Source organism: Capricornis sumatraensis, chromosome 13 (genome assembly GCF_032405125.1).
Source record: "Capricornis sumatraensis isolate serow.1 chromosome 13, serow.2, whole genome shotgun sequence".
Lineage (NCBI taxonomy): Eukaryota > Metazoa > Chordata > Mammalia > Artiodactyla > Bovidae > Capricornis > Capricornis sumatraensis.
Window position 1 is genome coordinate 31,444,135 of NC_091081.1, and position 26,623 is coordinate 31,470,757.

The 26,623-nt window shown below is 36.0% G+C and overlaps 1 protein-coding gene across 2 annotated transcripts in view; it reads left to right on the top strand.

The window, feature by feature from the left end:
* The window catches only part of ATG5 (autophagy related 5), a 116,052-nt gene that overhangs the window by 77,391 nt on the left and 12,038 nt on the right, over positions 1 to 26,623 (top strand). For both annotated transcript variants that reach the window (XM_068985004.1, XM_068985005.1), the window contains one exon: positions 20,773 to 20,890. In XM_068985004.1, coding sequence (XP_068841105.1) covers positions 20,773 to 20,890 — 118 coding nt within the window. The remainder of the gene's footprint in view (positions 1 to 20,772; positions 20,891 to 26,623) is intronic.

Consider the following 26,623-nt stretch of genomic DNA (forward strand, 5'->3'; position numbering starts at 1 on the left):
CATGCAGATCTTGCCTGCTTGCTCTCTCTAGTAGTTGCTTTAGCTCAGAGAGCCACTTTGTTGTTAGGAGACAGATTTGGGAATAGAAGGAAGAAAGGGAACCATTAAGCTTCCATGCTCCCAGAATCCTCTCCACATATAATTGTTATTATGCTATTTTTTCCTGTAAAGAATTTAGAGCAGTAATTCTCATGGCAAGGTATAATGCTAAATTCATGCCCTAGTTGTGGTGGTAGCATACTACAATGAAACACCTGTGCTTAAAAACAGGACTTGTATTTCACATGTAAAGACAAGAAAGTATAGAATGGATGATCAGTTCTCAAAGTAACTTCACTTCTGATCCAAGTGAAGACAACATTTAGAAAATGATAACTTGCAAGTTGAAGGCATATCATTCATTTTCACCTTTCTGTAGAGATACAGCTTATGAAGTTAATTTAATTTCTTTACAAAGTATTTTAAACATTTATTAAACATCTAAAGAGAATTTCTTCTTTAGTAAATGCAAAGAAGCAGCCGAGCCTCTGTACTGTGCTTGTATCTTTGTTCCCTTCACAATGCTGTGCACATAATAGGTGCTCACAAAACACACAAACTATGTATAACAAGCTAAGGAAGTTCTCATTGTCTATGAAGGTGGTGGCCATTCTGGTCTCTTAATAAATTAGACTGTAACATTCATACCATACATATTACTGTAGAATTCTGGGCTGGATTTTCTGTTGAGTAAAGTATCATTGAGCTTCCCAGGAGGCTCTGGTGTAAAGAACCTGCCTGTCAGTGCAGGAGACCTAAGAGACATGGGTTTGGTCCCTGGGTCAGGAAGATCCCCTGGAGAAGGAAATGGCAACCCACTCCAGTATTCTTCCCTGGAGAATCCTGTGGACAGAGGAGCCTGGCAGGCTACAGTCTATAGGGTTGCAAGGAGCTGAACATGGCTGAAGTGATACAGCATGCACACACACAATTCTCTACTATTCTCTATCATTCTCTACTGTTGCTCTAAGGTGGAACAGAGCTGTATGAAAATATAGTAATTATTTTTGTGCAGCACTTCATGTTTTGTGAAATACTTTGATCTTCACAACATCTTTGTGTGGACAGAGCAAATATTAATGTCTCTTCTAAGCTGGAAATTAATGAACAGATAAAGGACACAAAGCTAGTAAGCAGTGGAGCAAGGACTAGCGTGCAGATCTAGCTCTGTGTGGTATATACATGTGCATATATTCTAAAAGAATCTCTTTTTTGCAAGAGCATGAATATGTATTGAGACTTTAGCAGTTGAATATGAGATGAATGTTTTACAGACATAGGTTAGTTCAGTTAATGAAGAATTAATTGGGGGTGTTGAGTTTTAAGAGATTAAAAAAATAAGAGTCCAACAATCTTTTCTTTTTGCTGTTTGCTGCCTTTGCTTTTGGTGTCAGATCCAAAGAAATTATTTGCATGACCCTGTCAAGCAGCTCACCACGTTTCTTACCGCTTACTGGTATCTACGAGCTCAGTTTTCTTCTAAGAGCTTTATGGTTTCAGGTCTTACATCCATCCAAGTCTTTAATCTATTTTGAGTAAATTTTGTGAATGGTATAAAATAGTCGTCCAGTTTCATTCTTGTGCATGTGACTGTTCAGTTTTCCCAGCACTATTTATTGAAAAGACTGTCCTTTCCCCATTGTGTATTCTTTGATCTCTTGTCATAAATTAATTGACCATATACATGTCTGTGGGTTTATTTCTGGGTTCTCTGTTCTATTCCATTTTCTGTGTGTCTCTTTTTATGCCACTACCATACTGTTTTGATTACTGTAGACCTGTAATACAGTTTGAAGTCAGGGAGTGTGATGCCTCCAGTTTTGTTCAGCTTAAGATTGCTTTGGCTATTCAGGGTCTTTTATGGTTCCACACCACAAAATCTTATGATCAAATAGTCTAATGGGTTATTTTTTTGAGATATAGTTCACAGACCATAAGATTCACCCTTTTAAAGTGACAGTTTTAGCATTTTACAGAGTTGTGTAGTCATCACTACTGTCTAGTTTCAAAACGTTTTCATCACCTCTAAAAGAAACTCCATACCCATTAGCAATCACTTCTCTTTCCTTCTCCCCTGGCCCCTTGCAACCACCAGTTTACTTTCTGTCTCTGTGAATGTGCTATGTGGACATATAAATGAAATCATATTACATGTGTCTTTTTGTGTCTGCCTTCTTTCATGTGATGTAAGTTTCATCTGTCTTGTAGCATGTAGTACCTCATTCCTTTTTATGACCAATGTTCCTTTGTATGGATATACCACATTTTGTTTATCCATTCATTGGTTGATGCATATTTGGCTGGTTTCCACTTTAGAGCTGTTATTTTTCTATGAACATTCATGTACAAATTTTGACAGTGGGCATATGTTTTTAGTTTTCCTGAGTGTATACCTAGGAGTGAAAATGGTGGGTCAGTCTAACTCCATGCTGAGCCTCTTGGGGAACTGCTGTACTGTTTTCCAAATCAGTTGCACCATTTCATGTTCCTATCAGCAATGAGTGAGAATTTCAGTTCCTCTATGTCCCTGCCAACACTTGTTATTATATGCCTTTTTGATTAGTCATCCTGAGTGGCTATGAAGGGATATTTCATTATGATTTTGATTGGCATTTCCCTAATGATACTGAGCCGGAGAAGGAAAAGGCAACCCACTCCAGTATTCTTGCCTGGAGAATTCCATGGACGGAGAAGCCTGGCAGGCTACAAGTCTGTGGGGTTGTAAGAAGCGGACACAACTTAGTGATTAAACTACTGCTGCTTATGATACTGAGCATCTTTTCATGTACTTACTGACCATTTATATATTTCCTTAGGAGAAATATCTTTTCTTTGCTTATTTTTAAATTGGGTTGTCTTTAAAAAAAATAATAAATAAATAGGGTTGTCTTTTCACTATTGAGTTGTGGCTATATATATATATATATATAGTGAATATGAAAGTGAAAGTCGCTCAGCCATGTCCTGGTCCATGGAATTCTCCAGGCCAGAATACTGGAGTGGGTACCCTTTCCCTTCTCCAGGGGATCTTCCCAACCCAGGGATCCAACCCAGGTCTCCCACATTGCAGTCAAATTCTTTACCAGCTGAGCCACAAGGGAAGCCCAAGAATACTAGATGTGGTAGCCTAGCGGATCTTCCCGACCCAGGAATCAAACCGGGGTCTCCTGCATTGCAGGCGGATTTTTTACCAACTGAGCTATCAGGGAAGCCCCGGCTTCCCTGGTGGCTCAGAGGGTAAAGCATCTGCCTGCAATGCCGGAGACCTGGGTTCAATCCCTGGGTTGGGAAGATCCCCTGGAGAAGGAAATGGCAACCCACTCCAGTATTCTTGCCTGGAGAATCCCATGGACTACCAGAGAAGCCTGGTAGTCTACAGTCCATGGGGTCGCGAAGAGTAGGACACAACTGAGCGACTTCACTCAGTCATAGAGTGAATATATTTTATATATTCTGAATCCTAGACCTTCACTAGATATTTGCTTTGTAAATAGTTACTCCCGTTCTTTGGACTGTCTTTTTACTTTCTTGGTCGTGTCATTTGAACACAGAAGTTTTTCATTCTGATGAAGTCCAGGTCTTTTTGTTGTTTGCTTATGCTTTCATATTGTCATATCTAAGAAAACTTCGCCTAATACAAAGTGCATTTCCTTCTAAAGTTTTGTAGTTTTGTTTCTTTCATTTAGGTCTTTAATCCCCAAAACTTGAATGTTTAAAAAATTTTCTTGCTCTGTTCATTCCTCTTAGGAATAGCCTCTACTTCCAAAGTGCTTCGTAACTCAGCTCAGATGTCATTTCCCCCAAGAAGTCTTCCTTGATTTCTCCATATGTGCCTCAATCTTTCACACCATGTGTAAATTATTTTCTCTTTCTCTGAATTTTGTTTTAAAGCATTCCCTTCTATTTATTATGGCAAGTGTGTACATTAGGAAGAAACCTGAAGAATCATCTCATGTAACCCCCTAATTTTAGAAATACAACTGATAGCTTGCACAGAGCTCTTACCCAAATGTTCAATTGGATATTTAATGGCAGAAACAGAAGTAGAACTTGAGTCTTGCATTTCCAGCCTGATTATTTTTTCTACACACAAAATTTGTAATATAGGCATTTCTTAAGCTCTTTTGCAGTATTTCACCATGGATCTGTTAAAGTCTGTGTACAATTTCTCTGTAAGATGTAACCTTGGGAATTCCTGAAGGTCAAGGAGTTGTTTCATTTCTCTCTGTATCTTTATAAATATTTCTCAGAGACTTTTTCCTGCTAGAATCAATAAATGAATAATGCTTTGGTTTAGAATTAATATTTTTAATATAAGATTCCAATGATACCCCCTTAGATACCTTTTGAAAGAAATTGATACATTGAGGCCTGTAGGGGGCAGCCCAACACAGCAAGTTTTGATTGCCCTTAGTAAGCTGCCTACTATTCTCTGAGATCGTTTTCGATTTAAATTGTTTCTTATGTGGATTTTTGAAAAACGAAAGCAACGATTAATGACAAACTTATTTGGTGGGTTGTGTTTTTTTTAATTGTCTTGTATAGGAATGGAAAGTTTTTGATGCTGATGATACGCTGTTTTGTTTTTAAAGCATTTGTGTTTTTGTTTTGTTTAGTCACTGAGTTGTATCCAACTCTTTTGCGACCCCAGGGCTGTCACCCACCAGGCTCCTTTGTCCATGGGATTTCCCAGGCAAGAATATTGGAGTGGGTTGCCATTTCTTTCTTCAGAGGATCTTCCCAACTGGGTTGAATCCTACTTTGCAGGCAGATTCTTTACCATCTGAGCCACCAGCGAAGTCCTTTATTCCACAGTAGCACAGATAATATAATGGCAAATGTTGTCCCTAATTTATTGTTAGAGAAGTTAAAGCATGCAAATTAATAGTATTATCGCAGACTACTGCTGCTGCTGCTAAGTTGCTTCAGTTGTGTCCGACTCCGTGCGACCCCATAGACGGCAGCCCATCAGGCTCCCCTGTCCCTGGGATTCTCCAGGCAAGAACACTGGAGTGGGTTGCCATTTCCTTCTCCAGTGCATGAAAGTGAAAAGTGAAAGTAAAGTCGGAAACTACTAGTTATTATTAAATGAAGTCTGTATTTTCTTATTAATTTGTTACACTTAGCTAGGTCATTGTCTCATTTACTATTTTCAAGAATACAAAAGATTGCTGGTAATTAAGGTAAGCTATAGACAAATAACAACAATAGCTAACATTTATTGAGTACTTTGTGTGCAGGTACTATTTGAAATACTATTTTACATGTATTCATTCATTTATTCCTCATTACTGTCCTCTGGGACATATGCTGCTACTGTCCTCATTGTGTGGATGAAGTAATTGATTGATATTGAAAATTGCCCAGGATTACTCAGTAAGTGGAAGAGCTGGGGTCTGAACCCAGGCAGTCTGGCTGCAAAGCTCTCACCCTTCATCCCTGTCCCTTTGGTACTTTGTTAAGCTCATTACTTTTATTTTCTTACTCCTTTCTATCACAACTTTCCATTTGAGACTATTTTCCAGTTTTTACGCACATCAGGCTTCTTATTACTCCACCCTTTCTTTTGTTTTCTGCCTTTTTTCTTCTTCTTCTTCTTCTAGTAGAGAAAATGCATGGACAGAAAGTAAAAACATGACATCCTCCCTTTAGTGTGAAGAGATTGAAACAGATAGTTAAAGTTGTGTGGTTTTCTTTCTCTTTTATTTAGAGAATGTTCTTTTTCAAATTACCAATTAAGCAGTTTTTAGTGAGCACATTAAAACACGAATTCTCAAATTTAGGGATGGAATGAACTTCTCTCTTCCTGCTTAAGCATGTAGTACTATGGGATAATTTTAAGAACTGAAATATTAAATATCTTATTTTTAAAAGATAGATTGTGATAAGATGGTCTTAATTATTTCACTAAAAATGATTTTTTAGATCCCTTTGCAAAGATCCTTATATTTTATTATGGTATTCTAATATATGTAAAAATTAACCTTACTTCCAGTTATTGGTGTGTATTTTCTTTCTCATTCTTTCCTTTCCATAATTTCAACTTTCCTTAAACACTCTGAGAATATGAGTAGACATGGTAAAAATGAATTAGACTCCAACTAGTCAATTTGAAAAAAGCTTAGGTTAACTGACAGACAAAAAATGATAATTTGGCTAAAATGAAAATAGAGCTGTTTCATACCTAAGTGTTCAATGGTATTCATATCACAAAATAAGACCTTAGTGTGTAATTTTTTTAAAGAAAATATTATCAAATTGTTTACTCCTTGGTTTATTAAGGCACCTCATATTACAGTTAATATTTGAGTTTCTTGGAGGAATTGTCACCCTATTCTATGGTTAAGCTATACCTGAGGATGGTTGTCAGCTGCTTTAATGAGTAGATTTATTATATAGCCTTCCCATCTTTTTCTAACTGACATGGGTTTTAGTTTCTTGATTTACTTCTGGCCTAGTGAAGTCTTGGTAGATGCTAAGCTCAGTCCCTGTCTAAAGAATGTTTATTTCTTCAGCCTTACTTTTCAAAAAGATTTCCAAGACCCAGATCATCTGTGTGTGTCATTATCACATTTTTCTTTCAGTCTGTTTCCATCTCAGAGAATGCTACCGTCCAGAAATGATGCTCTGTAGGGTGATCATTTAATCTGTTGACAATTTCATGGTGTAAGAAAATTTGCTTAATCACTTATCTATTCCAATAGTGAAAACTACCTTCTGATTTTTTTTTCTGTTCTTCTCATAAATGATTTTCATGTAACAGGCCAGAAGACACACCACCTGTCTGCTAAGAACAGAATTACTAGGCCTTGATTCTTAGTAGTGGTTCCTTCTTTTGGGTGAATATGAGAATTGCTTTTAGTCTAATTACTCATGCTTCTAAAATAACTGCTTACTAATAATTTCAAATAGGTAATGCATGTGTGATTGTTTAGGAATATTAGAAGGGAAAACCAATTCAAAAACACAAAGGCTAATATGCCTATTATTTCGGGCCTGAGCCTGGAAGATTTTGTTTTGGCATTTTATATCCTGGTGTCTTACTCTTTGGTGAGGTTTGTGTCTTAGTTGTTGGATCATACCCATGTTTTTTAAATTTTGTTTTTAATTGTCAAGGTTTTGCAGGAGTTTATATATTTGCTTCATGAGTCTTGCAGGTTGTTTATAATAAGACAAGTACTAAGCAGATGATATAAATACAGAGATTTGTATAGATATATTGATGTGTGTACATCAGTTGTATTGATATTACATATAGATGCAGAACTTGATATGTACATATTTGAAATTTCTTGAATCGTTAGCTAAGCAAGCTGCTGCTTTTGCAGAGGATTGTGGTATATTAAAATGTTAATTCTCCATTAAGAAATATAGTCTGATATAAACAGTCAATTGCGTTGTCTTTTGATGCCTTGGAAGCATTTTACAGAATATATCTTGTCTCAAACAAGATGTATCTCTCAAAGGTCTGTTTCCAAAAAAAACCCTATAAAGGTAAAGGAATGTCAGTGCTGGTTCAAAGAGCTACTGTTGGAGTGTGTTGCTTGAAGCAGGTAGTGGGTAGTGAGAGCTCTCTATCAGTGGAATGATGAGTCTTGATCACAGTTAGGTTCCACAGAATTGGATCTACATTTGGAAACGTATATGAGTAGACCATGCGTCTACGCTGGGTGTGATCTTTCCATGAAAGTCACCTGTCTGCTATGTTGTGACACAGTTATGTACATGACATAAATTAATTAAAATTATACTAGTTGTGAAATTGTATGAATTAGCAAGGTGAGGATTTCAAATGATTGTTGAATTCATTGAGGAATGATTTGTATATTAGATGTGTGGCTGAGTTCATGTGCACAAAACTCTGAGAAGTCAAACTAATGTTACTTATTATTGAACTTCATTAACCATGTGTTACACCATATTAAATCTGTCTTCAAAACATTGTAAATGATTATTACATTTGAAATGTAGAAAATTAACATACTAAGAAATAACATGTGTTTAGAACTAACGACTCAGAAATCCAATGTAGTATTCTTAACATTTTGTCCAGATGTTTCAAAACTTGGATAAGAGAAACATTTCACATGGATGAGAAGAGTTTGTCCTGCTCATTTAAAATTTGAAAGAAATAATGTATTTCATTAGGCACTTCTGTCCTTTTAGTCTTTCCTTCCTTTCTTTTCTTTTCCTCCTCTATTTTTCTTTTTCTTCATCTTTCTGTCCCACCTTCTTCTTATACAGAGCCCTCCCTTTTCTCTACCTCACTAATTGAAAAGTTTTTACCATGTAATAAAGCATTTCCTATTTCAATTAAAGTTTTGAAGTTTACTTTTAAAAGCAGAGCTTTTTAAAAGGAAAAATACCTCTATTAGCTTACATTTAAAATCCTTTTCATCATGATGAGGGTAATTATCTGTTACTTCTAAGAAGTAAGCCATAGCTAATTTCTGACTCTGCATCCACGTTTAAAGTGACTTAGAATCAGCTGGGGACAGTTCTGACGTCTGCTTGTGTAATGCAGCATTCATACTCTTCACTAGGTGTTCATTTTAGCTACAGATGCTTCATATAAAACAGGGTAGAGTAGCTTTCAAAAGGATCTGCACATCAAAGTGTAACTTGAACTCTGGTTTTTACGTTGCTTAAGGAATCCTTAATGGAGTAGAACTAACAAATTTGTTCTTCCCGCTTAACACATTATCGTTTTAAAGCTTTAAAACCTTTTTTCTTCCATGCCCTCTGAAGCCATAGCACATACAATTGGATAGTTTTATAATTTCGGAATGTTTTAACAATATCCACATTAAATGTCATCCTATTTCATGCTCGGTGCAAAGAAGGTTTCCTTTAATTGTAATTAATCCTGGATAATAATGATCTGCTTTTGGAATGATAGGTAAAATTCCTTACATAATAGAGCTGTATTTTAAGTTGAAATACACTCATGCTGTAGTTTGGCTGATAACTGTTCATAAGTGTAGTGACAATAGCTTTTAGCCATAGTGTATCTTCTTTTGCCTCATCACAGTCTTCCATTTCGCAGATGGATAAGCTGTCACTAAGTTAGCCAAGAATTAATCTTTACTGTCTGTGGCCCTCTTAGAACCTTACTTTAAAAATCACTGCTTTACTCTACTACTAAATAAGATAATGTTTATGCGATTTTAAAACCTCCATAGTGGAAAGAAACCTGTAATTTTGACTTGCTATATTGGCAGTATTGAAATTTTATCTTAAACTAAAATTCTGTTGGAATATGTTAGCCTGTTTTGGATTCTAAAGACAGTACTCTCTTCACATATTGTATTCTAAAAATTTGAATTTGTGAAGGAGATAGGACTTGTTATTATAAGTAAAAAAAAAAAAAATTTTAGGATAGGCCATGTAATTAGTAATGAAATTGAACTATGATATTGGTACCGTAAACTGTGACCTGCATTTTAGAATATCATTCCTTATCATAAAGTCTTAAGTCAAGAAACTGTGAGAGGAAGAGTCCCCCTTTTCTGTTCATGTCATGGTAATGTAGGTTGGAATCAGACGTTCTTCTCCAAGGAAGGAGAGGCTGTTTCTCTGCTGCCCTGACTGGTGGAGAGGGTTCTGGGAAAGCTCAGAAATAGTAGACATAAGGCGTCTACAAGCTGGGCAGTTGTCCTTGATCAATAAGGACATTTTTTTTATAATCCAGACACTGTATTTGGTATGTATTTGGTTAGTTCTATTTTATATAACATGTTATTGTTAAATTCTGAATCCATCTTAGTAAACTGCCATCCACTTTAAAACTAGGTCTTATAATTTCAAAACTTGAGACTTCATTTTAAGTATCAGAACATGAATTTTAAGTGAGTTAAACAAATTAAGGGAAACTTACTTAAATTCCCACAAACAGCTTTAAGATTGCCATGATGCTTTATAACTTTTTAAAGAAAAATCTATAATTTTTCTGAATTGATGAGGGCAGGGATATTTCTTTAACATTATTTGGAGGCTCTTGACCTCATTTGGAAATTTTCAATTGGTGGGGTATAATTATTGTTTCTTAAGAACTCATGAAATAAACATAGAATGATGAATAGTTATAAATCAGACTATGATGAATCTGTTATCACTCTAGAAGGCCTCTTCCTACTTCCACCCTTTTGAGGACTTTTTAATAACAGCTTCATTGAAGTATAACTTTGATATCAGAATTCATCCTTTTGTCTTTTTGGTTCTGCTGCAAGGCAAGCAGGATCTTAGTTCCCCAACCAGGGATTGAACCCATGCTCCCTGTGGTGGAAGTACAGAGTCTTAACCATTGGACCATCGTGGAAGTCCTAAAGTTCACCCTTTTAGGTGTGCTATTGATTTTTTAGAATATTCACAGAGTTGGTGCAACCATCACTATTATGTAATTTCAGAACATTTTTATCACCCCGGAAAGACCCCATCTCTAATTAGCAGTCACACCTCATTCTTCCTTCCTTCCAGCCTATGACAAATTCCCCCTCCCCTCCAGTTCATGGTGACTACTGGTCTTCCCCCTCTTCCCCAACCCCCAAGATTGGTATATTCTGAACGTTTTGTGTAAATGGAATTTTAAAGTATATGGCCTTTTGTGTCTGGCTGCTTTCACTTGGATTATATTTCCATGGTTCATCAATGTTATGGCACGTTTCTGTTCTTTCCTGTTTATGGCCAAGTAATACTCCACCGCTTGGAAATACCACCTTTTGTTTATCTATTCACTGATTGGTGGTTGTTTGGATTTTTTCTACCTTTTGCCTATTATGAATAAATGCTGCTATGAGCATTAATGTACAAGGTTTTGGTGGACATATGCTTTCAGTTCTCTTGGGTAGAAATTTAGGAATGGAATTGCTGGGTTATGTGGTAATTCTCTGTTTAATCTTTTGAGGAACTGCTAGATTACTTTCCAAAGTATATATACCATTTTACATTTCACTCACCAAGTATAAGGGTTCCAATTTGTCTACATCCTTGCCAACATTTGTTATTTTCTATCATTTTAATTATAGCCATCTTAGGAGGTATAAAGGGGTATATGTATTTTGGTTTTAATTTGCCCCTCCTTAATTACTAATGATGTTAAACATCTTTTCATTATGTTTAATGACCATTTGGATATCATCTTAGGCAGGATATCTTCAAATCCTTTGCTCTTTTTAAACTGGGTTTTCTTTTTATTATTGAGTTGTAAGGGCTGTGTATATCTTCTGGTCACTAATTCTTTATTGGATACATGATCTGCATTTATTTTCTCCCATATTTGGTTTTATTTTCATTTTCATAGTGCCCTTTGAAACACAAAGATTTTAAATTTTAGTTAAGTTCAGCTTATTTTCTCTTTGGTTGCTTGTGTTTTCAGGTTGCCTTGCCAAATCCAAGGCCGTAAAGATTTCCTTCTGTGTTTTCCTCTAAGAGTTGTATAGTTTTACTACATTGTTTTTCTTCATATATTTTTTAGGGTAGTCAAGTGCTATTTTTTTTTTAATTTATTAATCAACATATGACTTCAACAGTGAGATCTGTAAAATATTTATCATTTGTTTTTATGTGCTACTTCTAGAAAACTCACAGGAATTTATGAAATCTACTTTCAATGATACGTCAGTGAATAAATGTTTTAAATGATTAGTATCAAAATAAAAATATCAACATCTTCATATTATAAACTTTATTTACTTTTCACTATAAAGCCTACAGACCTTACACAAAGGGCTGAGGGTCTTGTAGTGCTTTACTCACTCCTGGCCCAAGTTTAGAAACACTTTTCTAGTGGATAAGGACACTTGATTGATCATCAGGAGAACAGAATTTCAATTCTGAGGTCGACACAACCTCTTTTACCCAGATGCTGCTTCTTGCTACTCTGATTTCTATATTTGTACAAATTAAAAGTGCTGCATAGTTATTTTATGTAAGTATACCATAAAGATAGAAATAATCTGTGTATAAACATGTCCTTTGAACCGTCAGTCAAAAACAGTTTATTCCATTACTCTTACAGTAGCTTACCTTTTTAGTATGGCTTTGGATAAAATTAGCAAAGACATTTTTATAGATACTGAAATTTAAACTATGATTCCCTAGGTATGGTTTTGAAATTTTTCAGGAGAAACCTTAGAAGTAAGATAATTATTACTAAACACATCAATCCTAGCACTTTTATAAGAAGCCTCTCATTTGGCCACTCTGCTAATAATTTCAAATAAAACATTTTAAAGCAATATAACTTATTTTATAAATCAGCTTATAAACAGCACTGAATTGCTCTCAGCCTTAGCAAGAGAGAAATGGTGCTTCCCTATAACACATTTTATTCAATGAAAGGATATGAGGAAAACACACACTGTTGCCTATGTTTGAAGACAATTTGCCTTAATTATTTATGTGGCAAAATATATTTGGTATTGTCTAGACAGAATTATAATAAATATAACAGTTTAAAGAAGACAAGACATAAACTTCAAACCAGATGTGTGGATATAATTCTGATGGGTGCTTTCATTTAATCATAGTCTCAATTAAGACACTGCTGCTTTGAGGATTAAGTGTCCCTAACTATAATAATGACAGCTTTTCAAATGTTAATTATTATTTTTTAGAGTTTTCGGGAATATTAAAAGTGGACTTCAGACTCTGGTAGCATAACTACAGAAAGTGCTTATTTTCAAGTCTCCTATTTCCCTACATGAAGGATAAAAGTGGTCTGATTAAGTGGCCCTGACTCCCCTCTCGCTGTCTCCCTGTCCCCCTCCTTCCCACCATCGAAAGGACTATTTACTGTAAAGGTCTAAAAGCATTCATTTGAAAATGGTTTGTTCTTTGTACTTAATGAGGTATTGTAATTGTGTATATTCTTAAGCTAATTTTAACATGAGGCTTCTTTTGAAAAGCATGTGATGCAAAATTTGACATGCATGAGTATATCTCAGGCCAGATATGCATGTGACAGTTTGAAGCACGCATCATGTGTCATTGTTGGTAAAGTCTGGCAGCATATCCTGTGTAAACCCCTATTTTCTTTTTCTTTGTGCCCCATATTTATTCTGATTAACAAGACTTCAAAGGGAACAACTGATGGTTGAATATCAATTATTTTTTATTCTCTATGTTTTGGGTTCTGTAAGGACTAAATAGCGTTACTTTTCTTTGGCTCCACATTTAACTGTGGTTTTAAAGAGAGGAATGAAGGGAATTAATCACTGTTAAACACCTGTTGCACTAGGTGTTTTGTATATCTCATGTAATTGTTACAGCAGTCATTCAAATATGTATATTATTCCTGTTTTTCAGATTTAGAAACATACTTCCAAGACTGATGTAATTTGCCGTAGGTTTCCAGTCAGTTGTGTTGTGAGTTAGAATTCCAACCAAGCCCTTGCTAAATCCACTGCATTTGACGTTCGACACTTTACATGCTAAATTTGTAGCCCACTTTTCTCCCCTTATCCACTAACATCTGACGGGTACCATTGTATTTCATCTGCCTCTGTGTGCGTTAGTGGGAAGAGGGCTTATGAAAGGGAAGGATTGTTTCTGTACTCTGCCTGAAATGTCCTTATCTTTTTCAGTTTTAAGAAAAAATACTCTATTTCAAGATGAAAGCTTGAAGACCTATGTTTTCTACTTTGTTTTCATCTTCTTTGGAAACTCCCTACAATTTTACTTTAGTACATTACATTCTACCACACTTAGCATATTGTACTTTGTACTTATTGATATGTCTTCCACTCTTATAAAATGAAATTATGTCACCAATTATAGCAAAAACTTTTGTTTTTGCTCTAGCCGCCAAGTTTATGCTGGGTTTACATTTTCTCATAGCACTTTGTACATATTTCTGTTATCACTTATACATATATCGGTAACACTGTGTTACAGTTAAAGTTCAGTAGATGTTTAATGAGTGATGATTTCTGATAGATTTGCCCCTCCCCTCTGGTTGTTAGAGATCCTGGACCTGTGTACTACTGTTGGAATAGTTCTTTTATGTTTGTTTTGTTTTGTTATGGCTGGATTCTTTACTGTCTGAGTCTGGGTTATGTTGGGGGAGGAATCCAGCAACCATGAGGATTGTGCCTGGTTGCTAAGACGACTGGGCTTGACTTGAATAGGCAAGAATTTACCCAAAGCATATGAAATCAGCCTTACTCTCTCAAAATAGGAAGTAGGAAGTGAATCTAAGAAGTAAAGTCAGAGATGAGAACTGACAAGGGGCTGAAGTGGAATCACAGTCAGGAAAAGATGTGATCAGAAATTGGGAGATTTGTCAACTGGCTAGAAAGCAGAATTTGAAAGGATGTAGGGTAAATGGTTCTGGATGGAGGCTGTGAGCACTCACTGGGGGTGGGACTAATTTTTGAGTTGCTGGATTAAAGTTGCTACTCAGGGCTGGTCACAGATTTTTGTGACCACAGAAGCTCTGCTCATTTTCTCCTGAATGCCTTTTATAACTGCCTGATATAGTAAAAGAGATGAGTTAAAGTAAGAATAAATGAATGAAACATATCTATATGCAGATCACACAGTTTATCCATATCCCTTTGTATCCACTCCGTCCATCTTTGTCACCGTGCAAATTCATATCCTCAGAAAAGTGGATTTTGATCATATTTCAGATCAAAATCCTGAACCTGGATACTACTACTGGGATGATTCTGTCCCAGCTATTCTAACAAACGGGGTCCATTTAATCATCAAGTACTACCTGATGTATCAGTAAGAGCCCACCCCCCACCCCACCCCGGCCTTTTAGTTAACTGCATTTATAAGTTTCACAAACAAGTGAATCATCCTGCGTCTATTGGGTGTCTTTTTTAATTGTATGCTTTCTGAATTTTTATGTTTTTGTCTTTCATAGCTTTTAATTGCTTCCTTTCAGTGAATAGAATCTCCTTTTACTATGGATATGACTCTTCCCCTTCTTTACAGTCACTGACTCCATGGTCATTGAATCAGATGTGTATCCTTCCAGCTGTAACTTGCCATTTTAACAAACCAACATTTCTAACTCATATTGATATACTATATATGATTCAAACAGAAAAATAAGCCCCAATGTTATGTAGTAACAGGGAGACAACAAGAGTAATATGTCTTCTTATCATAATCCCTATTTTATATTACAACTGAATATAAAATACATGTTAGTATTTAATAAATTTCTGTTGCATGTCAAGTCACATTTAATAACAGAATAGCACTTATTGAGCAATTATTGTGCATTAGGCATTCTTAATGGGAAAAAGATGGGGAAACAGTGGAAACAGTGTCAGACTTTATTTTTGGGGGCTCCAAAATCAGTGCAGATGGTGATTGTGGCCATGAAATTAAAAGACGCTTACTCCTTGGAAGGAAAGTTTTGACCAACCTAGATAGCATATTCAAAAGCAGAGACATTACTTTGCCAACAAAGGTCCGTCTAGTCAAGGCTATGGTTTTTCCAGTAGTCATGTATGGATGTGAGAGTTGGACTGTGAAGAAAGCTGAGCGCCAAAGAATTGAGGCTTTTGAAGTGTGGTGTTGGAGAAGACTCTTGAGAATCCCTTGGACTGCAAGGAGATCCAACCAGTCCATTCTAAAGGAAATCAGTCCTTGATGTCCATTGGAAGCACTGATGCTAAAGGTGAAACTCCAATACTTTGGCCACCTCATGCGAAGAGTTGACTCACTGGAAAAGACTCTGATGCTGGGAGGGATTGGGGGCAGGAGGAAAAGAGGACGACAGAGGATGAGGTGGCTGGATGGTCCATCTTGACTCCATGGACATGAGTTTGAGTGAACTCCAGGAGTTGGTGATGGACAGGGAGGCCTGGCACGCTGCGATTCATGGGATCACAAAGAGTCAGACACAACTGAGTGACTGAATTAAACTGACCTGAGGCATTCTTCTAAATGCTTTACATGAATAATCTTCACATGGAGTTGTAACAAACTCCATATTATATAACTGGAATTATATAGTATGTAATCTGAGATTGGCTTTTTATGTGCAGTGTAATTCCCTTGAGCTCCCTGCAGTTTGTTGCATGTATTATTAATAGGTTTTTGCATTATTATTACTGAGTAGTATTCTGTGGTATGGGCATACCACAAACAGTTTATCCATTCACCTGTTAAATGACACTGGAATTGTACGAACTGTACATTTGTGTACAGTTTTTCTGAGAACATGAGTCTGCATTTCTCTGGGAGTACTCAAGGGTACAATTGCTGGGTCATATGTTAAATGTGTGTCTAGTCTTGTAAGAAACTGCCTTACTCTTTTGCATAAGAGCTGGACCACTTTACACTTCTACCAGCAATGGTATTGGAGATCTAGTTTCTCCACATGCTCACCAGTATTTGATATTATTACTATATTTTATTTTAGACATTATGGTAGATATGTACTCATATATTGTGGTTTTAATTTGCATTTCCCTAATGACGTGTCAAACATCTTTTTATGTGCTTATTTGCCATCTGTATATCCTCTTTGGTGAAATGTCTATTGTTATCTTTTGCTTATTTTCTGATTGAATTCTTTGTGTTTTTTATTGTTGGACTTTTAGAGCTCTTACTTATTCTGGATATAAGAACTTTGTTGGATATGTAGTCTTGTAGATATTCTCTTTCAGTCTTGTCTTTTCACCTTCAGAGCAAAAGTTTTGTTTTGTTGATAAAGATCCAATTTATCAATATTTCCTTTCATGGATCTTGCTTTTGGTATTAAGTTCTAGATTAGTTCCGAATTTAGCCCTCAAGTGACTTTGCCTTTTTTACTTTGCTGTATAAAAGCTGAATGTCATGATTCTGGACCTTTTAATAACTAGACAAGTGAATTTAGAGAAAATAGATTAAAAAGAAAGGAAACAAGTTTGCTAAATTGGGATAGTATTAATTCACTACAGCGCTCTAAAACTATTGATCATGGTGGTGGTGGTGTGGTGGTTGTAGCATGTGTTTTAGTGTGTATTTAGATGGCTGTGTATACCCTGTGGCTCAGTCGTGTACCATGAGGGCCTCCCTGATAGCACAGTTGGCAAAGAATCCACTGGCAATGCAGGAATTCCTGGTTTGATTCCTGGATCGAGAAGATCCCTGAGAAGGGATAGGCTACCCACTCCAGTATTCTTGGGTTTCCCTTGTGGCTCAGCATGTTGTACTGTGTACATATTTTATTAACTTGAAAACTGTGCAGGGCAGATATTACCTCCATTTACTCCAGTGTTCTTGCCTCGAGAATCCCAGGGACGGTGGAGCCTGTTGGGCTGCCATCTATGGGGTCGCACAGAGTCGGACACGACTAAAGCAACTTAGCAGCAGCAGCAGCATACTCATGCATGTTTTCAAACTAGATTCACTAAAATTTTATAAATTTAACTTAAAATTTTTTACAAATTTGATTCGTGCTGCTTTTGTTCAGTTTATCTCCAAGGTAAATCAACAGCATAACTTTTGCACGTAAGGGAGAATTATTATTACAGTGGTGAAAGTGCCTGGGTAGAGAAAGGCTGAGCCACAGCCAGCCAATAGCACTCCAGGTTTATATTCCATTTGATGTTTTAAGAAAGGACTAACATAACAGTTGAAAAACTTAACAGGGGCCGTTTCAAAGATGACTTTACCAAGTCATTTCTCATGAGAAAGTAATTCTGTTTCTTGGAAGTCCCTAAAATAGTTTGCAGATTTACAGATATATGGCTAGATTAAGTGTTGTGGTGTAGTTCTATTATAGTGGCTTTCTTATCTATCAGACAAGGATTCAGATTAACGTGGATATTGTCTGGTTTCATGTATACTAAATCAAAGTTTAAAGAATTCATGTTCATGGAGTTTTCGTATTTTAAAAATACTTGCTGTATTCAAAATGAAGATAGCTTTTAAATATATCCTAGCATAATTTAGTCTTTGCTGAACTCGAATTTAGGTTTAATGAGATCTTTAAGAATTTTGCATGAATTTACCCTCCATTCCCATTGCCCTTCAGAACCTCTGTACCGTACTTGAATTCATAATCTGTCTGTGGCCAGCTTCTGTTTTCAAGATAAATAGCTCTCAAAGTTGAGTGTTTTCTAAGAATGAGAATATAAGCTTTTAAAGGCACTTGAACAAAATTTAAACAAAAAATTGTTAGATATTTTGTTTGGGGTATTTTAGGTCTTTGTCTTTTAATAAGGTTTTTTGTTATATGAGAAACAGAAATTTACTTTGATGAAAGTTTTCTTGGTTACAGTCTATAGGATTTACTTGGAGTATATGTTAATAGTTCTGGAACTTCATCCTTCCCCCAAGCAAATAATATTATAAAGACTGTTGAAGTTATACCTTTATTATAACTGCTCCATTTTGGGAAAGAGTTGAAAAAAAGAGCAGTACAGAGAAATTGCAGGCCATTTTTTCTAGGAATGTGAGTAGAGGAGAATTGCTGTTTTTTTAATACGTAGCTCAGACTACTTGGCCTTTCCTGTTTAGCATATTGTTTTCAAATTACTATAATGCATATTAGTATAGCTAAGCCACCTCATAATTCTGTCACTCAATAAGGAGCAAGTGAATCTTGAAAAGATTTGACTTTGCTGAAAACCTTAGTATGATCAGACCAGAGTATGGATGATACATTCTAACAGTTTTTGTATTGGGGGTGCAGTCCTGTCCTCCTTTTCTCCTTCAAGTCCCAGTTGTCATCGCATAGGCTTGCATCATTCAGACAGCCTCTCACCGGTCATCCTGATGTTACCTCTTCCCCAAGTCATTGTACACGATGCTGCTTTCCATTAGCCTTCAGAAAAAAGCCTCTTTCATCACGTCACTTCCTCTGCTAAAAAGTCTTAAAAGCCTCTTCATTGCCTGGAAGATAGAAAGCCCTAAGTGGGTGGTGGCTACTTGAAATGATTACGGCTGTCCCCTATTCATTTCTTTCTTCTCTGAACTCCTCAAACCTGTATCATCTTCACATAGTGAATCCTTGATTGTTCATAATATTCTCAGTTTCACCTATGGGAAAAGTATGAGCTTCCTAAATTGAAGGGTATCAATCACACTTAAAAAAAAAATTTTTTTTAGTAGGGTATAATTGATCTACAGTTTTCTGTTAGTTTCCTACAGTAAAGTGAATCATTTATACATATACATAAATCCACTGTTTTTTAGATTCTTTTCCTATATAGGCCATTGTCACGTATTGAGTAGAGTTCCCTGTTCAGTTATACTTCTAAAAAATGAAGGGTTCATTAGTGAAGTGAATTGCATTATATTTAATGCATATTTATTAAATTTTAGTTTTTCTCATGCTTTCCATATACGTTCAACTGTATTATTTTAATACTATTTTGATATTTATTATGTATTCACTGAACACACAGTATAAAGCCAGGAGTAGTCACATACTTGCACCACATTTAGCTTTTCTTACATTTTATTTCATGTCTATACTTAAAATCAGGTTTTCTTCTTCTTTTTTTTTTTTAACCAAATCTGGTTAAAGTTATCTTGAAGAAGTTGAGATGTGCCTCTGTGATTTAAAAATAAACAAGAGAAAAAAAAAGTTACCTTTAATGGGTAGGTATTTGAAATTATTTTCTTATAAAATATAAGGTATTACTCTGTTCCTGTAGATTTTCATGATTTTTCATTCCAAGAAGCTTAAAACAAAAACTTAGCATCTTTAAAATGAAAAGACAGTTAAGAGTTATGATGGGTGTTATTCTCTTTATTATTTGTTCAGTACTTGGCACAGGTCTCCTGTTATTCCTAGAACAGACTTCAGAGATGGGGAATGTCCCAAATTTCCAAAGACACTGGGTGCGAGATCATAGAACTCATAACAGCAGTGCTGTTACTCACAGATGGGCTGAGTCCAGAGCCTCTGTGCTCTGTCCCAGGAAGCCTCCCATCATCATTTCCGTGCTTCTAGAGAGGGAGTTTGAGAAAATTAAACGTAATTTTTTGAAGGAGTAAGATGTTGAAGTTGTTACCAGTCTGTTACCAGCACTGTTATGACAGTGCTAATAATTACAATTATCAGAGGAAATGTACCTATTATTTTGAAATTTTTGAACCTATAGAAAAGTTTTAAAATAATAAAACAACTAAGACCATATAAGAGCCTTCACCTGGATTCACCAGTAATTAACATTTTTCACATTTGTTGTCTCTTTTTCTGTACACGTGCTCTCTCTCCCCTCCCTTAACCATTTGATTGTAGGTTTCAGACATCATGGTACCTAATTCCTGAACATCTGATCATGAATTTCTTAACAGTAAGGATATTGTCCTTATAAACACTACCACACCTAAGAAATTTATCATTAATCTAATATTATCTAATGTTCATCTGGTATTTCCCCAGTTATTTCAAAAATGTCTTTTATAACTGATCTTTTTAAATTCCTTTCTTCAATCCAGTATTCAGTCAGAGTTTATATTTTGTATTTAGTTGTGATATATTGTCAGTCCCTTTCAATCTTTTTTTTTGCTGCCTTTAAGTGTCCAGGTCAGCTGTGTTTAAAGTGCTGCATGTTCTGAATTTGCGTTATTGCCTCCTGTGGTTAGATTTCTTGGGTTTGTGTTAAGCATTTTTAGCCATAATACCACATGTGTGATGTTGTATGCTTCTGATTACACTGTATCTGTATCAGAAGGCATCTCATGCCACCTTTAAATTTCTAATGTATTCATTCATAGCTTGTAGCAATAGAGACTTAATTGTTTGGCCCCTTTTTTTGATTTCTCAAATAGACAACAACTGAACGGCCTTTCATTCAGAAGCTTTTTCGACCTGTGTCTACAGATGGACAGTTGCATACACTAGGAGATCTCCTCAAAGAAGTCTGTCCTTCTGCAGTTGCTCCTGAAGGTAATATAATTGACAACATTAGAACATTTCTTTCTTTCCTCTTTGTTACTGAAGTAACGTAAGAATTCTATATTTATAAATAACATTTATTAGTTACTTCAGTAAAATATTTTCATTATCTTGTAAGGAAAAATATTTTGAAACAGAAGTGCTTAATACTTAACTATTTCATAAGTTATTGATACTAACAGAATAAGAAACTCATTCTCTTCAGCAAACCGAAATATGGTTTTGAAGTCACCCTCTTATATTTTGGGGCCCTGTGTTTTTCATTTTTGAATTCAGTTCTGGTAAACATTGTATTTTTAATCTTGCGTTGTGTTTCATCATTCTAAAGAAATAAGAGAGAGGTTTTTTTAAAAAAGTCTTACATTTGGTTGATATTTTAAAGTTCAAAATATTGAGTAATGGGTACATATTTTATTTGAAGTTTTTGCTGCTCTTTAATGTTTTACTGAACATTATTCTCTTAGGATTTAACATTTCACAAGGCTAGTCAAAAACTTGTCCTATTTTATAGTCTTTATTTTGTAACGTAGGTTAAAATTGTTTTCCTGTAAGCAGAGAAAAAATGGAAAAATCGCTTAATTGCAGCATAAGAAAAACAAGGAAAATGCGGAAAACTAGGGGAAAAAGGTGTAAACCCCTAACTCATAGAGACTACTATTGATACACACATGCAGATATATACTTGAATATTTGAGAGGGTGTATGTGCATAAATTTATATGTCCTCCTTTTATCACCTGATAGTTCTTAAAAATTCTCTAAAGCCATTTTTTAAAATGCCATGGCCCTTGCTAACTATGTACCATAATTTGACCATCACCCTATCACTGAGTGACTTGTCTTATTGTTGGTTACTGTGCTGTAGGAGAAATTTCAGTGGCATATTGGTGTGTTTGTTAATATGTTGCCTAGACTTGTATATGTTATATAGAAAAACATTAAAAACTTACCACTTGAAATCTTTTATGGTAAGAGGTAAGGCATTAATAAATGCAAAGGTAAATACTTCAGTAGGTCATGCTGTGTTTCTTATTAATATATCCTATGTTGGGATGATGGCAGTGTTATTTACATGACTTGTAACCATATCACATAGTTCAAGAAGCATTTAGTATCTATGGAAATGGTTTGCCTACTCAGAATTAGAAGTAATAGGATTGGGAGGAATATTGACATTCCAGCCTAAAAGACTAAACAAAGAATATAGAGCTCAGAATATGTGCTGATGGGCCTGTTAATCAAATATGCTTCCTTTTCCTGGCATTTCTATGTGTATCTAGCACTTTGAAAATACACAAAGGCTCAGTAGGAGGGAAGAAGAGGGACTTCAAAATACCACCAGAACCAGTTCCAGAAGGGACTGATAAAAAAGATCATTGACCACTACCCAAAGCTATGAAAATGGAGTAAGTTTCTCTGGCAATCTAGTGGTTAAGACTGCACTTCCACTGCAGGGGGCGTGGGTTCAGACCCTGGTCAAGGAACTAAGGTCTTACAAGCCATGTGGTGCAACCAAAAAGCAGCATGTTTCATGTGTATGTATGTATGTATGTATGAAATACATGTGTATATTTATAAACATATATTTATATATATATATAGAAAAAGAGTTTATAAGGCCTTACTATGTCATTTGTCAGCTTCCCTGGTAGCTCAGCTGGTAAAGAATCCGCCTGTAATGAAGGAGATCCTGCTTCGATTCCTGGGTCGGGAAGATCCTCTGGAGAAGGGATAGGTTACCCACTCCAGTATTCTTGGGCTTCCCTCGTGGCTCAGGCAGTAAAGAATCCACCTGCAATGTGGGTGACCTGGGTTTGATCCCTGGGTTGGGAAGATTCCCTGGAGGAGGGCATGGCACCCCGCTCCAGTATTCTTGCCTGGGGAATCCCCAAGGACAGAGAAGCCTGGCAGGCTGCAGTCGATGGGATCACAAAGAGTCAGACACGACTGAGCAACTAGGCACATAAGAATACTATACTAGGCAAAGTTTCTGTTACTGTCATACACATCCTCATATCTCTAATGCTAGGTAAGTGTTTACTCAGTATTTCAATTCCTGAATTCTTTGTGTCATTACTTGAAACATTATGATCTTTGAATCATGACATAATTAACAGTAAGTTGATTGTAATACTATCTTAGAATCCTAATCTATCTTTATTGCTACCTAGTTTTCATTTTCAGTAAGAGCTTGCATTAAGTAATTGTTCTGTCATTCAGTGATTTTTATTTAATTTATAAGCCATCACTACAATCTAGTTTTAGAATACTTCTGTCACCTCAAAAGTTCCCGTGTGTGTCTGTAGCTAATTTCTGCTCCTGCTGCCAATTATAGACAACTATTGATCAGCTTTCTCTCTAGAATTTACTTCCTTTGGATATTTCGCATAAAGGAGTTACACAAAATCGCAATTGTTTTTTTCTTTTATTTGATGTTTTTGGGTTTCATTCATATTGTATAAATTACTAGTTTGTTCCTTTTTATTGCTGAAGAGTATTCCAGTTGGATGACACATTTTGTTTATTCACCAATTGATAGACGTTTGAGTTTCCACCTTTTCACTTTTATGAATAATGCTGCTCTAAACATCCATATACAGGCATATATTTTCATTTTCTTGAGTAGATCCTTAGGAGTGAAATGGCTGGGTTTTATGGTAGGTTTATGGCTAATTTTTTAAGAAACTGCTAAACTTTTCCAAAGTGGCTGCATCATCTTACACTTCTGCCCACAATGAATGGGGATTCCAGTTTCTTCACATTCTCACCATTGTACATGTGTTTTTTGTCTTATTATAGCCATCCTAGTGTTTGTTATATAGTGGTAGCTCACGTTTTTTAAAATTTCCCTAATGACTGTTGATGTTGAGTATTTTCATGTGCTTATTGTTATTCATGGATATAGTTGATGAAATGTTTCATGTAAATACTTTTCTTAATTTTCATTGTATCTTATTACTGAGTTCTGAGAGTTATTTAGATATTCTGCCTGTTAAGTCCTTTACCAGATATGATTTGTGATTCTTTTCTCCTAGTCTGGGACTTAATCTTTTCATTTTCTTTTGAAGAGTAAAAAATATTTTATTTTGATGAAATCCTATTAAGGTTTTTTACATATTGTGTTCAGTTAAATAATCAAAATTTTTTTCTAGTAGATGATACATTTATATAGTTCCAAAATCCAAAAGTATATAAAAGAATTTAGTGAAAAGCCTCTATCTCAACTCCTATACATAAAACCCTGACTCAGTTCCCCTCTCCAGAGACACAATCAGTGTTGCCATCTTCCTGTAAATCCTCACAGGGATAGTTAAAGTTTTTATTTTTTGAACTCAAGTTGCAGAAATTTGGACTGGGATAGTCCCAGTAACTTTAGGAATAATCTTACCATTGCAGTTCGTTTTCTCCATACTATAAGAGTGTGTTTGTGTGTGTGTGTGTGTGTGTTTTAATCTATTTAATGTCAGTTTTGCCGAATTCTTAAAGATTTGGGCATATAGACTAGTTTTCCCATTTGATGTTAAGAGATTAATCATTTTTATTGCTGACAGAAATGGGATCCATAGGCTGCCCCCACTGCAAGCATTTGCCTTCAGTTATGCACTTCTCTGCACTATATTTTTCTCTCTTTTTGAATACTTTATAGTATTTTAATTAAAAAATGCTTTTATCAATTAAGAATAAATTGAAATCACACCAGTCAGAATGGCCATCCCCCAAAAGTCTACAAACAATAAATGCTGGAGAGGGTGTGGAGAAAAGGGAACCCTTTTGCACTGTTGAGGGGAATGTAAATTCATATAGCCACTATGGAAGGCAGTATGGAAATTCCTTTAAAAACTAGGAATAAAACCACCAGATGACCCAGCAATCCCACTAGTAGGCATATACCCTGAGGAAATCAAAATTGAAAAAGACACATGTACCCCAGTGTTCATTGCAGCACTATTTATGATAGCTAGAACGTGGAAGCAACCTAGATGGCCATCGACAGATGAGTGGATAGAGAAGCTGTGGTACATTTATATGACGGAACATTACTCAGCCGTAAAAAGGAATGCATTTCAGTGAGTTCTGATGCAGTGGATGAACCTAGAGCCTGTTATACGGAGTGAAGTAAGTCAGAGAAAAATAAATGTATACTAGCCATATGTATGGATTCTAGAAAGATGGTACTGATGAAATTATTTGCAGGACAGCAGTGGAAACACAAGACATAGAGAACAGACTTATAGCCACAGGGGTGGGGGAGGAAGGAGAGGGTGGGATGTACGGAGAAAGTAACATGCAGACTTACATTCAGTTCAGTTCAGTTGCTTAGTCGTGTCTGACTCTTTGCGACCCCGTGAACCGCAGCACGCCAGGCCTCCCTGTCCATCACCAACTCCCAGAGTCCACCCAGACCCATGTCCATTGAGTCAGTGATGCCATCCAGCCATCTCATCCTCTGTTGTCACCTTCTCCTCCTGCCCCCAATCCCTCCCAGCATCAGGGTCTTTTCCAGTGAGTCAGCTCTTCGCATGAGGTGGCCAAAGTACTGGAGTTTCAGCTTCAACATCAGTCCTTCCAGTGAACACCTAGGACTGATCTCCTTTAGGATGGACTGGTTGGATCTCTTGCAGTCCAAGGGACTCTCAAGAGTCTTCTCTAGCACCACAGTTCAGAAGCATCAATTCTTCGGTGCTCAGCTTTCTTCACAGTCCAACTCTCACATCCATACATGACTACTGGAAAAAGCATAGCCCTGACTAGATGGACCTTTGTTGGCAAAGTAATGTCTCTGCTTTTGAATATGCCATCTAGGTTGGTCATAACTTTCCTTCCAAGGAGTAAGCGTCTTAATTTCATGGCTGCAGTCACCATCTGCGGTGATTTTGGAGCCCAGAAAAATAAAGTCAGCCACTGTTTCCCCATCTATTTGCCATGAAGTGATGGGACCAGATGACTTACATTACCATATGTAAAATAGATAGCCAATGGGAATTTGCTGTATGACTCAGGGAACTCAAACTCCCTCTGTAACAACCTAGAGGGATGGGATGGGGAGCGAGATGGGAAGGAGATTCAAGAGGGAGGGGATATATGTATACCTATGGCTGATTCGTGTTGATGTTTGGCAGAAACAACACAATTCTGTAAAGCAATTATCCTTCAATTAAAAAATAAATTTAAAATTGTTGAAAAAATGAAATTTAAGCTAAAGCTTAGTATTGAAATGGCTATCTTGTTGTACTTTCCTTAAATTTTTTTGACAATCTACTTTCCAAAACACTGTGTCATGTAAATATATTTCTTTATAAGATCTTTGACATTGAGTGAGAACATCACAGTGAGACTCAAAATCTTAAAGCTGTTGTACTGTAAGGTTCACAATGGACAGCACAGTTATCAGCAAATCCACAGGAAGATGAAAGAAACTTAATGGAGGGAGAGCAGGAGAAATTGGTTGGATGTTAATTTTGTATTTGACATCTTTAAAGAATAGTGTAAATGTTGGAACTTAAAGTTATTTTAGTTCATTCTCCTAGTTTTTTAGATGATTGGTCCAAGGTTTCTCAGCTGCTTCATTGTAGAACTAGGTTTGGAAGTCAAGTCTCCATCTCCTGGTCCATTGGTTTTTCCACTTTACTGTGCTGCCATTTATTTTCATTTTCACCTTTTCGCTTCTTTGTATACTTTAAAATAACATTCTGAAATCTCTACTTTCTCTTAACCCTTTCTGGTT